This window comes from Numida meleagris, chromosome 2 (assembly GCF_002078875.1).
Source record: "Numida meleagris isolate 19003 breed g44 Domestic line chromosome 2, NumMel1.0, whole genome shotgun sequence".
NCBI classification, from domain to species: domain Eukaryota; kingdom Metazoa; phylum Chordata; class Aves; order Galliformes; family Numididae; genus Numida; species Numida meleagris.
Window position 1 is genome coordinate 81,463,358 of NC_034410.1, and position 15,199 is coordinate 81,478,556.

General features: G+C 38.8%; 1 protein-coding gene across 3 annotated transcripts in view; it reads left to right on the plus strand.

Moving 5' to 3' along the window:
• Positions 1-15,199, plus strand: part of FHOD3 (formin homology 2 domain containing 3) — a 360,289-nt gene that overhangs the window by 16,087 nt on the left and 329,003 nt on the right. For all 3 annotated transcript variants that reach the window (XM_021387316.1, XM_021387312.1, XM_021387314.1), the window contains exon 2: positions 5,083-5,189. In XM_021387316.1, coding sequence (XP_021242991.1) covers positions 5,083-5,189 — 107 coding nt within the window. The remainder of the gene's footprint in view (positions 1-5,082; positions 5,190-15,199) is intronic.

Here is a 15,199-nt window from a genome sequence, read left to right on the forward strand (position 1 = left end):
CACTCCTGGGCTGGATGCTTCAGTCTTTTTGCTGGTTGTGACTGGAATGTGCGTGTCCATGGCATGGACCGATTGGCCGTACTTGCACAGGAATGAGAGAATGAGGTCCTTAGCAAGGGGGCAGTTGGTAGCAGCTCTAAAGGACTTCAAGAGTTATGGTGCTGTTGGCTGTGAGATGCATGTGAAACGTGGGGATAGTCCATTACTCTTTAAGAACTACCAGTGATGGTGATCCTGTTATGTTTTAATGCAATGTGCGAATGCAGAAAATGTACGTCTGGTGATCTGTAATAAAATGTCAAAAACCCTAAAATATGATGCCCTTTGAGGATAGTAAAGTGATTCTCTATTTAAAGCTCAATCGTGGATGAAAGATTAAATATTGGTTTACACCATTTTGGTTTGTGCGGTTTTCTTAGAAATATGCAGTAAGCTTGGTAAGCAGGCAAAGCTGTTTTTTCACCTTTTCTCCTCTATGTAGGAGGAGAAAAAAAAAGTTGTTAGGAAGGTTGAGGAAGGAGATGGCAAAGCAGAGGGAAAGCTGGTATTCATAGGCTTTGGTAACAGGATTGCAATTCCACTAGATACAGCTGAACCAGAAAGGAGCACATTTAGCTGGAGTGTGGAAATGTGTCGGCATGTGATCTGTAAAATAAAGCGAGGCTTTTTATTGAAAAAGGAAGAAATTAATGTAAAGGGACGTTGTGTTTTTTTGTTTGATCAGTAATTCTCCCTACTTTGCAAAGCATCCTGTATGTGAGTAAGGAGCATTCCAGCACTAATAGGAACAATTACCACCAAATGACGTTTAAATGAAAGATGAGCTAAGACACTTGAGTAAGATAAGGATTTTCAGAGTCTGTGCCAGAATCTAGTATTGAAGAGGGATTTTATTTCTGCAGCTTGATACTGGATTACTTCAACTTATTTTTATGCGTTTCCTTTCCCTGTAATTCTGGAAGCAGCAAAATGAGCAAAATCATCTGTCCAGCTAGAATTGCTAGAAATTTGATCAGTATGTGCTTTGACTGCAGTGTTGAGCAGTCCTGGTAGCTTCTGGCAGCACTGATAAACAAGTTCATCCTATTTAAGATAAAATCACAGAGGTGTTTTGCTCAGCTTTCATCCCTGCTGGCTGTTGACTCTTCAACACATTCTTGGGGTTCAAGAGAGATGTGAACAGCCATTTGTCCAAAATTCAGTCTTCTACATGGATTCTTGGGATAGGAATGGAGGGTGAGGAAAGAGCGGTTCGCCATGAGTTTGTTTTAAAAGAAATAAAAAAATTGCATTTGTGGTCTTGGAATGAACAGCAAAGAGATTTTACTAATGGTTTGTCGTTCCGCTGTTATGCTTTCTGAACAGCAGGGAGGGTGAATCTGACATTTCCATCCTTCTTAACCTTTGCTGTCCTACTACCTCCTTGGGACAGAGGGGTTAAAACAAGCCAAAGGAAAGTTCGTTTGGGACATGTGCGCTAACTCAGCAGAGTTTTACGAAGGAAAACAGACTTCCGAAAGTTTCAGTTGGCATCGTACAGTGTGTATTGACTTTGTTGGATTATTTACCCACTGTGCTTCTTGGGCAAAGACAGTCAGTGCATGCATGGAGGAAAAGGCCACAGTGCTGAGCCTGGGGCGTGTGTGTGCCTTGCTGTATATGTCTGTATTCAGGAGCAAGTGCTTTAGTCTTCTGGTCTCTGCCCTGCCTCCTTGTGTGCCTTGTTTGGGTGTTGCTCTTGGATTGCAAGGAACTAAAGACATTAGATGAAAACAACAACTGAATTCTGCTCTTTTTTTTTATTTCCATTCGACAAGCCTCTGTAGTTTTTGAAGGCAGCAGTGGTAACTTATTTGGCATCAGGTAACTGTCTGATAGTTGTCTTTCCTTGTTGCTTTTTGCATTTTGCCCTGTGGTTCCTTCTTCTTTAAGCTATGAAATTTGGAGAATTGTAGAACTACGTGGAATTGTTTGGGACCTCTGGTCAGAAATATTAGCATAGAATGCATGTGCTAATAAGGGCTACTAAGGAATTTTAATGTGAGTTATCAGTGGGAAGAGCATGTCACAAGACTGTCTGGTTCTGACCACATGCTATGGGCGTAGACACCTTTCCACTAGACCAGGTTGCTCAAAGTTCCATCCAGCCATGAATTACCTGCAGGGATCACCAGGGTCATCCACAGCTTCTCTGGGCAACCTGTTCTACTGCTTCACAACCCTCATAATGGATTTCTTTCTAACATCTGCTCCAAATACGCAAAATAGCAAACTTTCTCATTGCGTAGTAACAAGGGCTTCTTTGTGGCCTCCTTCTCAATGAGGAGAAGTGGGCGTTATCTCTTCCTACGGGTCAGTTTTTAAAACAAGATAAAAAGTCATTGACTGTGTACTGCTGTTGAACTGTTTTCATCCTCAGAAGCTCCATGGCCTTGCAATACAAGTTATTTTGGCTCCATAGATTGGCAGAGTAGTCAAACTGACAATTTGGTTGCCTGCAGATGATGAACTGAGCACCTGTCCAGTATTCCTCATTTCCTGGAACCCATAAGGAGATGCTTGCTTGGCATTCCCTTGCCTGTGTGTTTTCACATGACAATCAGGAAATGTTGCTCCCGAGGGCTCCCTAAGGCTTGAGTGAAGTGGAGGTGACTCAAGGGGAGGGCGAAGCTGGAGTTTGACAAGTCTGACTTTGTTCTGCCTGTTCCTGCTGAGGATCAGAGGCAGGGCAGCCCTCTCCTCTTGTCTGGTAGGGTTTTGTGCTGACATCTGTTGAAAGGATGAGGGATTAGTAAACTCTGGTTTTAGGTGTTCTGATGTTTTAACTGTTTAATCAGTTTGCTTTTGCATAATTGTGTTCAGTATAACTGTAAGATTGCAGTAGTGTAACTAGCGCTCATAATCTATGGTCCTACTATGTGCTTCCTGTTTCTTTTTCTTACATTTCCCCGATATAATTATCTGTGGGAAAACTCTATTTCAGGGTTATTTAAAGAATTTCTAATTGCGGAGATGACTCACTAGGGCATCAACACAGTTTCTTCTGTTGAAGTTATCATTCTGTTTCACTTTTTAAAGAGCTTTTGAGTACTTATGTGGAAACGATTAGAAGACAGCAGAAGTTTGATGCACAAAATAAGAATTGTAATGTATGTCATTACAAAAAGTAAAAATTACATTTACACTTTTTGGCTCTTTTGGACGAAGATTAAGAAGAATTGTGAAGAAGTAAATGGAAATAATTTTCTAAAAAGTTGAATGGGCATCTTGTTCATGGTTATGGAAAGCTGCTCTTTTTTTGAAAGACTTTTTTTAATGAATTCTGCCCTTTGCTTGTCTTAGGAGAATGTGTGTGCTAATAAGGAATTTTAATGTGAGTTATGATCAATGGGAAGAGCACGTCCCAAATGAACTAGATAGAGGCTGTCACTAGAGACAGGGAGAAGTGATGTGTAGCAGATAAACATGGGATTAACAGTGAACAGAGGGGGGAGAGTGGGCATCATGAGTTGCTACTAATAAGCTCTAATGAGTGAACATCAGCCATTCTTTGTGCTGAGAAGTTAAGCAATTTACTAATTAAAAAAAATCATAAGATGTATTTTCCTATTCTGCCTATAAAATGAGAGTGCAAACTTGGAGGTGAAGATGTGCAGTAGCATAACGACCATATAAAAGGATGGTTTAAGAGTTTATTGCCTTAATATTTACTCTGCTTTTGAAAGTGTTCTTTTGCTGCCTTCCCGGTCTGTGTGTATACAAGTGAGGAAGTCTTTTGGCAAGTTTCATTGTTAAGTAAGACTAATAAACGATACTACTTCTTCGGTTACTATAACTCCTGTTAATGGATACAGCGTATGATTCTTTAAAGCCTGAATGAATACTATGTTCAGCTGAAACTATGGAGATGAGATGAAAATAGGTAGAATGTACTATTTTCCTTTATCTTGTACGTGAAGTACTTCCTGTTCTCATGGTTTTCATACAGTAAAGTACATTAGTAAAGCACTGTTCCTTTTTCCTAATTATGCAGTATAATTGGAAATTGTGGGCAAATCTCCTAATCTCCATAGTGACAGCAGAACATTTATCTAATTAGTAGTTTGCCTTTTGGCATTGCTTTGAATAAATTAGCATTTTATTTTATATCCTGGGCTACTGGGAGAAAGTTTCCCAGAGCAGTATTTAGACTTCTCTAAAGACTGTGTTTTAAATTAGCATAGGTTAATAATATCCTTTGTACCCAGAAAGATACAGAACAGTAATACTGTTGTTATTCTTAATATCAGGGAGCTGGGCTTGGAAGTTCTTTTCTTCCCTTAATCCGCAGGAGTTAAAGTGGAAACTCATGTTTGCATTATTTGAGGTGCTTACTCTTTCACCAGGGGGCTAAAAAAAAAAAAAAAAGAAAAAGTGGAATAGGTTTAAATACAACTTCACCTCCTACCTCTACTCTTCCCTTTATCCTGAAGATGAACTTTTATTTCAAGATGTAAGCAGTGCAAAGCGCAGTGGTGAGGGCTAATTCAAAAGTCGTGCTCTATCAATTGCATGTTGAAAAGTAGCTCTTCTGCGATATTTCCAAGGTAGCTAATCCAGAATAGCCCTGGGAAGATTAACAGTATTCTTTTCCTGCACATGTGAATAGGTGATAGGAAATGGGATAATTAATTTCCGGTATTGACGTCCACATAAAAGAATGACTTCCTAGGAGTTACTGGAAGCCTAAAACTTTGGGAATTTAATACAAATGGTTCAGCACAGATGGATTCTCACTGATTTACTTTTCAAGTGCTCAAGGGACAACAGCAAGAGCAGCAGCAACTGTGAATGTGATAAAGGGTTATAATTACCTTTCCTTGAGTCATCGGCTTCTTTGGACCCTTGATACTGTTGTGACCAAGCATGGCCTAGTGAATATGGGATTGTATAAATTGCCTAACAACACCCATTTTCTACTTCCTGCATATGGTTTGTTTCAAAGAGATCTTGTCTGTGGACATAGAAAGGGGAATGCCTACATTAGAGGTATATCAAAATGAATTACTGCTGAAGTCTGATGTTCTGAAATTCTTTCCACAGCTTGATGACTGCACTCTGCAACTGTCTCACAATGGTACCTATCTGGATTTAGAATCCACTTTAGCAGAACAAAGAGATGAATTGGAGGGCTTCCAGGAAGATGCTGGGTAAGTACTGCATTTAGATAAATAAACATGCTTCTCCAGAAGCATTAAGATTTCATAAGTTTTTGTGGTTACCTTGGTGTATTTAGGTCAACACAGAATTTTATCTTCTATTTTCCTTTCCTGAATAAGCATGTATGCCCCCCTTTTTCTGTGGTTGAGAGTTTTGGCTTCTCCATCTATATTCACTTGTACAGCTTCTCTAAAATAAGATGGCATACTAAGAAAGGCCAGGGTGACTGCCTTGACAAGTCTAATAAATTGAATTGTTCTTTGGAACTTGGTAAACGTGGTTGGTTATGACTCAGATCTTACCCATTTCATAACAACCAGTGTAGAAGATTCTGTCAGTGTTGTTTTTGAAGTTATAAACTCAATTTATTTTTGCTTTGAAATTTAAATACTTGTATACTCTTGAAGAAGAGACTTGTACTGACTTTTTTCTGAATTATTGCTTGCACACACCTGTTGCTATGACACAGCTTTCCATATTCTGTGATGAGGATCAAAAATGAAAAAAAAGGATTAGCATCTGTTTGTCTGCATGTATGTGTATATATGCATACATGAAGCTTGCTGTTTAGAAATGTCTTTTCTGTGCCTTTTAGCTGATTGTCTTGTTCAGGATGTATAATCAACAGATGATCTAGAGCTATTTTTGCCTTGTTTGTTGCTGTATTGGACTACATAGTTGTTATTAATTACATGGGTGCATTTTGGCATAGATTTCTTGCATGTGAGTAATCTAGCTGTGCCAGGAGAACCTAACCACATTCTTAATTGACTAGGGCTTATTAGCTTTAAGAGATGCTGCCTTTTGCTTTTATGGGTTTATCTACCTTCTGTGATAGCTTTCATATATCTGAATACTTCTTAAAAATTTAAACTGAACAATTTGGCAAGCCAGGGACCAGTTGGTACTTTTCCCGACAGACTTCTCATTCAAAATTGCAGGTAACTTTCCTTCCACCTTGGTTTTAATTTATGTTTCTTTTGGGCATTTGGAGTCCGTGATATAAATTGTTACTGAAGCTGAAGTCTGATTTTCTATGTAGTGGCAATCCTAGGGGCAGAAGAGGGAAGAAAAGGGGGGGGGAAAACCACAACAAAGACAACAAACCCCTCAAACCCAGCATGTGAAGCTCTGTTTCTTAGAATTACATGTCTACTGTGTTGATCTGATCTGGAAAAAAAAAAAGATTATTTGTGTATTTTACATGTGTGTACAGGCTTCCTCTTAATTGTGTAACCAGTTGTCAGTCAAGCAATTGATTCTTCCATTGACTTCTAATGTGAAGTGTGCTTGGGAGTTCCTTCATTCCTGTGCCAAGATGAATAGAGAGATAGGAGTCTGAGCATATTGTGGTACATCATAAAGGCTTGAGATACAAATTACTATTGCATGAGTTATGTGAAATGGAGAGAACAATCTGTATCTGTTGTGTTGTCTCATAGCCCTTATTGTTTCATTCAACATTCTCTGAAGTTACCTGTCTGGTAAATGTGAGTGGATGGGAAATACTGTGTTCTCCTGCCTCAGCTGCATGCCTTAAGTGCAACACCAGGACAGTCTGCCAGGTGCAACCAGTTTCACTGTTGTGACTCTTCTGATCTTGAGGTCTGTTCCACTGTCCTCTTTCAGACCTGTGTTCCTTACCTTTATGGTAAACAATGAGGGTGCTGGTTGTTGGAAAAGGGTGTAATGATAAGAATGGAGAGAAGGAACATGGAGGTGTGTTTTGTGGAGTAAAGCAGCGAGCAAACAGCACGTGAGCAGAAAAAGACGTGTTCCTTGTTGCAGAAGGAAAGGGGTGAATGCATGAGGGAATGCTCCCATCAGTAGTTCCTCTGAGGTGCCTATAGATACAAGCCGTATACTACTTCCATTGTATAATCATAGTATGTGCTTAACCTGCAAGGTTGAGCTTCAATTTAATTGTTGAGAGGCTGAGGGTGTTTTGATTCCATCTTTCCTCCCTGCATACAGCTACCCCATAACTTTCAGGCTGGAGCCCTGAAAACTTAACATTTTGATTGCATGCAGCACAGTAAAGTACAAAACCTTGCATTTAGGAGCAATTGGCTAAAAGGCAAGCAGGTACTACTGGCCAGGCAGAAAATGAGGTATGGGGGGTATTTGACTTGTCAACAGCTTTGCAGGAATGGAGCTGATGTTTTAGAGAACTGGAAGCAGTGATGATGGTGCTGTGAAAAAGGTAAGGGGAGCCATAAGGTAAGACAGGAATTTGGCCTGTGAAATGCAATAAATTTGTTATCTTCAGTACTGGTTAGGCTTCAGCTGGATTTCTGCACCCTGCTTTTGTCCATGTTTAAATAGAGAATAGGAGGAAGATGAGCATGATCAACAACCAGAATTTTAGAAGTCTGTGGGATAGCTTCCTTGTAGGTCCCAGTAACTGTTACTGGAGAGTAAATGCAACTCTTGTAATATTATCCAGAGGAAAAAAGAAATATTCTAGGTATGGAGTGGAAAATGTTATCAGGAATGTTTCCCTCCATACCAAGTTTCTGGCAAGCTGAAATCCATTCTGGGGACTTGTGGCTCTGATCTTTTGCTCCTGCAGAGACCAAGGCACTGAGCTGGAATGCTCCTGAGCTGCAGTCGGCTGAGGGCATTTGGGGCTTAGCGGCTTGCTTTCAGTGAGAGACTAGCTGCAGGAACCACTTAGTCTCTTTCTTTCTCTCTGGGTCATTTCAAGGTCCTGCTCTTAATCTTCAAAGCTTTTAATTTTCTGAGATTAGGCTACCTCAGGATCTACACCTTTACCATTCCAGAACTGTTGTGCTCATCGGGGTCACTGAAGCTTGCTGAACTCTGAATGAAGGATTTAGTAGCTGGATATTCATGGCTTATTTCATTATTTTTTTCTTTTTAAAATGTTAGGTCCTAAACTCCTATTAAAAATAAACAGAATATTCTGTTATTAGTTTTCAGCAACTTCTCCCAAAACGTACTTTAAAAAAAAAAAAACATGCTGCTGAAAGGATGCTTTAAGTTAATGAAGCATTCAGCATAAAGCATTGACTTTTTATGGGAAGTGGTCGTTATCTGTTTTCTCTTGGAAGAGTTTCATAAACATATTGAAAAACTGGAAGGATTTTTCTTCAGGAGGAAAGAAAAGGATGGTGGCAGTTAGTTTTATTATGTATACCTGTAAATAACAGGAATAAGAAAGTCATGCACTCATACACAAGTTAAATAAATAAAACATCTTCCTTTACTTAATAAAGGGTGAGAAAGCACTGGCTCAGGCTGCCTAGAGAAGCTAGAAAGATGCCCCATCCCTGGAGGTGTTCAAGGCGAGGTTCGATGGGGCCCTGGGCTGCCTGATCTGTTAGGTGGCAAGCCTGCCCCCACAGCAGGGTGTTGAAATTGGATGCTCTTTAAGGTCCCTTGCAACCCAAGCCATTCTGTGAAGATAATAAAAACTATTCTTTTGGTAGTTCCTATTCACTCTAGGAGAATCAAAACTTCTACTTAGGAAAGAAGAAAATCTAACACACAGACAAACTCCTTTTAGCCTATAGGGCTAACTTGGAGAAAAAAGCAGACTGGAACAGGACTCTTCTCTTACATTCACAACTTTAGCTACATAGCTATGGGACTACATAAAATCATTTTTATACAGCTTTTGATTGGGACGGTGAGGATGAACAGCATGGCCAAGCTGGACCAAGTCAAGAGACAGGTCAGTAAGATCAACTAGTAACCTCCTTGCTTGTCTAGTTTGGCATGTATTTTTTTATCATTCCTAACACAAGTTATTTTGTGGCTCTGTAATTGTGTAAGGAGGTAATGTGGAGGTAGGCAAAGTCATCTCTGTTTCTTTAAGGTGTCTGAGATAGATAATGATCTTTCACTAGGCTTACTTGTGATCTTGTAGAATGAGCAAGTACTCTCAAGAAGTTTATGTATTTAAATTAATGTGTAATTGTCCAAGTTCTTCTCTTGGGCATGTCTTAACAGACCCTAATGGTAGTGCACGAAGTAACACAGTCCTAAATCACAGAATACAAAAGCTCTTTCAGATAGCCTGCAGCAAGCAATGGGGATTTCCTCAGGGAATATGTTTTGAAGACCTCTGTTTAGTAGAAAGATTGTTTTGAAGTACTTCTGACAAATCATCTCAGTGTTGTCTTTTTTTAAATTCCTTTTAGACTCCTTGGCTCAAACCGATTGAGCTAGTTGAACACGTATTATTTTGGACCTTGTAGTAGTTTATTGATGGAAGACTGCAGTTTTGTTGTCTTCTGTAGAGTATCTCAGTTCAAATAACAAGAAAAATAGGGGAGGTGTCTATGGAAGACTGTCATGGTATTGTTGCAAACTACAGGGAATGAAATAGCTCATTGTAACAGTTTATGTTTAGAAAAATTCGTTTGATCATCTGAATTTTGATTTTTTTTTTGTGCTTAAACATTTCTCTGACAAAATGTTGAATCTGAAAACAGTAGTGGATGATCACAATAAATGCATACATAAAAGAATTTTTTCAGTTTAAAATACTATCAAGAAAATCTCATCTTTATTGAGAGGGCTGAACTTTTATTAAGCTGATAAGTATCTAGAGCAGGTGGAGCATGGAAGTCTCTTGTATTTTGCTTAGTGTTCTTCATATATCATGTAACATCTGCCTGCATGCATTCCTTGCAGATTCATGTCTGGAGAGGTTTGGAAATCTGGAGGAAGTCAATACTGCATGGTGCTGACCAACAAAGTGACTCAGATGATCCTAGCCCTCATAGAACTTGAATAGCCTGCTGTGCTCAAGGAATTTCCCCAAGAATGACCCCTCTGTTGTTCATCATGCTCTTTGATTAGAGTCCAGATCTATTCAGTTTGTCATGTAGCTGAGAGGTTACAGTAAATTTTGAAAAATATAAGACTTGCTGTAGGGCAACAGTATTCGAATCTGTAATGTATTGGGGGAAAATGTTGAACCACAAGTCAATGATTAGCCAAAACTTTACTGTTGTGTAAGAAATTGCCATAAAGTTTTCAGGTTTCTAATTAAACTGGATGTGTAAGTTAGACTCTTTTGCTCTCCTCCCTCCTAAAGTTACGGAGCAATAGCTGTTCCTACCTGTGTTTTCAAAACGTAAAGTAGATTTTTCAAGTCTTATTGTAGTCCCAAGAGCACTTGTTTATCTATTTAAATAAATTAAATGGCATGTTGGAATTAATAATCAGATGGAACTGGAGATGTTTTTTAATTTTTTTCATAACAGACAATCACTGCAAGCACCAAAAGCACTCTGCAGTCTGGTTTTGCCTGATAGGCTGGGTTTGTTTGTTTTGAAGGAGCTCGATTCATGATTTTAGAGCTTGTGATTGTCAGTATTGAGTCAGCTGTGTCTCCTCTGCTTCACCCCAAAGTTTACTTGCAGCTGTGCTATAGAGGGAATTAATTTGTGTTGGACTGCTTTTGGAAACAGTTAAAGATCTGTTCTTTTGCAGTGATCACTACTGGTAAATAAATGTGGTAAGAGTACTTTAGTTCAAAAATTATTTACACTGTAAAATGTATTGCTAAAATATTATTGTGCTTAGCTCTCTCCCAGGTTATTGCATACTATATGAAGCACTGAGGCAAAAAATGTGTGAATGTTTCTTAAAACTGTTCCTAGGTCAACGCTTTCTAACAGCCTGATTTGGCATTCAGATTTACATGTGCACATAGCTGAGGTGCCCAGTATTTTAAGGTGGAAATTTAAATAAACGCAGCTTGTAAAAACAACTGATGCCAGTTGTTCTGTTTAAAAACAGCTTTAGTATTGAAGTCCTCTGATAGCTGCACTTGCACTCTGCCATACTCAGTGATGAAGAGGTTATGAATTGAGCAGCTCTTGAGGCTTGGAAATGTGTTTCTCTTCACTGCACGAGGAGGGAATCCTTTCCTTTCTCAATAAACAGATCTGCTAGTAGGGCTGCCAGGAAGGGCTGTAGAGCTGCTCAGGGCTTGATGCCTGCTGTGATAATAAGGATAAATCTGAGGATTCTGAGGATCCCAACTTGGAAGGACAGCCTTCAGGAGTATGTTGTGCACCCACTGTCTGCTGCTACACCTGACGGGCATCTTTGCTCAGAATGTACAGACAGCCAAGCAAGCTTGTGCTGAGTAATTAGTAAAAGCTGTGAACTTGCTACACCTCCTGTTCTACAACAGTTCACATGCTTGCTCTTACCCTGAGATAATACAAAGTAGGCTAGTATAAGCAAGTTTGCACTCTTGTTTATAGTGTGAGAATTCATCTGTCTGTAGAATCGGTGTGTGGTTTTTCATTGCTTATTTCCTTTACTACTGACTAAACTAGGGTGGTAATCCACTTCTGATTTAAAAAATAAATATTAATAGTCTTGAATTTAACCTGCAGTGATGAACCAACAGCTTAAACCACTGCAAATCTGAGACTACTCCATTCTCCTGTAATGAAGCTGGGCAAGCAGTGACCTCTGCCAGGGTTAAGACCATAACAGTGCAGCAAAATATTAATTTGCTTTTTCATGTTTACTGCTCAGTAATTGTTCCTGCTGGTGAAACCATTAGTGGCCCAGCAGTAAATACAGCCCATTTTCTAAATTAGATTAATACGGATAAATAAGAATTGGCCTGAGGGCAAAATGCTGTTTAATATCTTGTATGTCAAATTATGAAGTAACTTTTGCCAAATATGAAAATAGAAAACTTCTAAAAAGCAAAAAGTAAAGCCAAATAAGTGAATCTGTTATTCAAGGTAGAACTTACATACATGTGTCCATATCCTTCTGCAGAGTAGGACAGTTTTAAAATAGTTATTGCTTATTCTGGTTAAACTAAGCACATTCAGAGGAAAAAATGTAACTATCTGGTTAAGCTAGATCCCAATGTGGTCAGAAGTACTGGAAGAACTCTTTGCCTGAAGACGTGGAAGCACTGGGTAATTCAGCTGCAGGTGATTTTTGTTTTACTTTCCTCCTTGCCACTTTGTCCCAACATTGATGGCTGGTTCTTCTGATATCTTATTCAAAAATCCTGATTGTTTCAAGGCATCTGTTGCTTTCAGTGAAAAGAGAATTTAAATGAAAATCCAAATGTAACACAAACATTACATTACACGTTATATCGAAGCCAATGACCAGATATTTCTTAGTCTAAAGATGCCTGGGAGAGTTGTGTAACCAGCAGCGTCTACTGACAGCAATAGGAAATATGTAACTTTAGGCTTGAAAAGTGTTGATCAAGTTGTGTTATTTTTGCTGAAGAACGTGATACAAAGTTGACAAGTAGTGAGGAGATAAGCCTCCCATTTTTTTTACTTTTTCACCTACAAACAATATTATCACCACAATAGCAATTCTAATGCAAGTTTCTTTACTGTTTGCTAACTCAAAGTTTTATGTTTCTTGCAAAAATAAAGATTTTAACCTGTAAATGCCATCACTGTTTCACAATGTGACCAGTTAAACTTACTGCTGAAACAAGTGTTTATGGGTCAAAGCTGATGGGTTTGATCAGCTTTTGGGAATGGAAGGGACACACACAGCTTTGTGCTTGAATAAGGACAGCTCTTGAAAAATGGTCATTTAAACTGTGAAGGCAATAGACAGTCCTTAATAACCTCCAAAGGCCCTTAAAATATTTGATTTGATGTGTGGAAAATGAGCCACAGAAATAACCATCATGATGATTCAGAAAGGAGGGGAAGGAGTAGGGATATTCCAGCTTCTGAAGTTTGTCTGCACAGAAATTTCTAAAAAGAACAAACGGAATGGATTTTCCATCATTTAAGATTGCTGTATTTCGTAGTATATGAAGGTGATTCATTTTCATGAATCATTGCTTTGTGGTGAAGTAAGCAGAAAACTCCCCCCAGAACATCATTAATATTTGCTCAGAATATATTAGTAAGCATTATTATGCACTATTACAGTGAATCATGAAGCATACTTGTTGAATCTCTCGGAGGTTTTACTTGACTCTTTTAAGTTTCTAGTTTTCTTCCACCTTCTACTTCCATTCTGCTTCATTTCCATTTTAAAAGGGAAAGGGAGGAGGGGGAAGATCTATCTGCCTGGTTACTGTTGTGTATTGAGCTTGTGAAGAACGGGTGGGTGTAAAACCTGACACTATGTATTGACAGTCAATATGTAGTCCTTACTGGTACAGTTATGCAGTTTGTAAGCTTGTGTAAGCCCGGGTGATCTTCCTTTTGCTGGCATTTACAAGATCTTTCTTGATTGGTGTATAGGGTTTTTAACAGGTAATGAAGCAGTTAGTTGTTAAATTCATGTTGGAAAATACAGAACAATATAGAACATAATATTGGAATAATCTGTGGGGGAAAGGAAAAAGTAGGCACAAGTGTCAGCATGCCTTGTTCCATTGAGTACTGTTGTGTACACTATTAATCTTCAACATCTTGCCTGCCAGACTTTGGGTATGTGCTGTTTGACTGGGACATCACCTGAATATGTGGACCATACTTCAATTAGTCAAACTTGATTTTTTAAGTGAAGTATGAACATGCATGTGAATTGTCTTTCTACTTATTTTTATCCACTCTTGTCCACTGGTTGTTCCTTTAGTCAATGTGTTATTGTCTAGAAATGCTCTGAATAAAAACTGTGTGAGATGACTTGCGAGAACAGGATGCAGACACATTATGACTTCACTCCAAGCTGTTAGGTGGAAAAACTGAGATTGGGATGGAAAACCTTTTGAAATCGTTTAAAGATGAAATTTGTGTGTTTGCCTCCAAGTGCATGCTGTACCAGAGAGAGCTGTTAATGTTGTCATCCATTTGTAGAGTACTTGGAGTTCAATTTCAGCATTCAATGAACTTTCTCTTGCCTCCTGAGCTCCTTTGTTTTTTAACGAGAATAACGTGAATATGACAGTTGAATTGTTGAATGGTGATCTGTTAAGAACCTCAGGTTATTTATTGGAATATAACTTGGCGATAATTTTCTGGACTTCCTTAGTTTCTCTCTTAGTGCATGTCTTTCTTCTTTCTTTAGAAGACTTGGCTTTTATGCAATGTGTTTTAATGTATCGGAATCTTTTTCTTTTTACATCTCTTAAATCTACAATAGAATGGAGAAGCCTATCTTATTGAAACTGCAGTCAAACTATACTTAGCAGCTTTGAAATCAGGACCTAGGGTTTATGCTGTCTGACTAATGGTAGATTAAGAAACATTTTGCTTATTACATGTGAGCTGGCTTGTCTATCTTTTTTTTTTTTTTACCAAAAACCTGATAGACATGAGTATTTGAACTCGTGCAAAAATTCCATCCCTCCTGCACTCAACAAGGAATAGTTTGTTTTCCAGTGATGTCAAATAATTTAAGCTGTGAAGCAACTGACTGAAGCAATACCCCATTGCAGAAGCATTTTTCAGTGTCTGAAAGGTGTGTGCAAGTGAAGATGGATATGCGTAGGTGCTGAAATAAAAACGTGAATGCTAGTTGCAAAGATAACATACATTAGAGAAAGTCCGCTGCCACACCTTTGCATCTGATGGTGTGCTGTTGTTCAAGCTCCTCTCCGAGGAGTCAGTGGCTCCCTGTTGAGCTTAGGGATCCTTGTTGGATGCTGTTCTCATTAAGTTACTCCTCTTGAAAAACATGGATGTGATTATTGGAGGAGGTTGATGGTACACCAAGAAACCTGAGTGCAATGAGAGACTGTCAGAAAATATGAAGCATGTGTTTTATGTGTGTGCTTTGAAAGCTTTCCACTAAAAGCAGCATCTGTGTTAGATAGGTTTTCATAACATTTAGATTGTTGTGTCAGGCGGTAGTAGATGCAGAACTGTTATGTGGTAAGTTGTCAAGTTAAGCTGGCTTCATATGCTGGCCAAATCTTAAAGCATTTTCAATGTTTACTATTGGTAGATTTACTCAGTTACTGAACTGAGGTTATTTTTTATCTGGCCTAATGCCCTCTTTGGGGTGAAATGGTAACAGCCATAGTATTAGTTAGCTCTGACCCAGTTACCTGTTGTGCTTC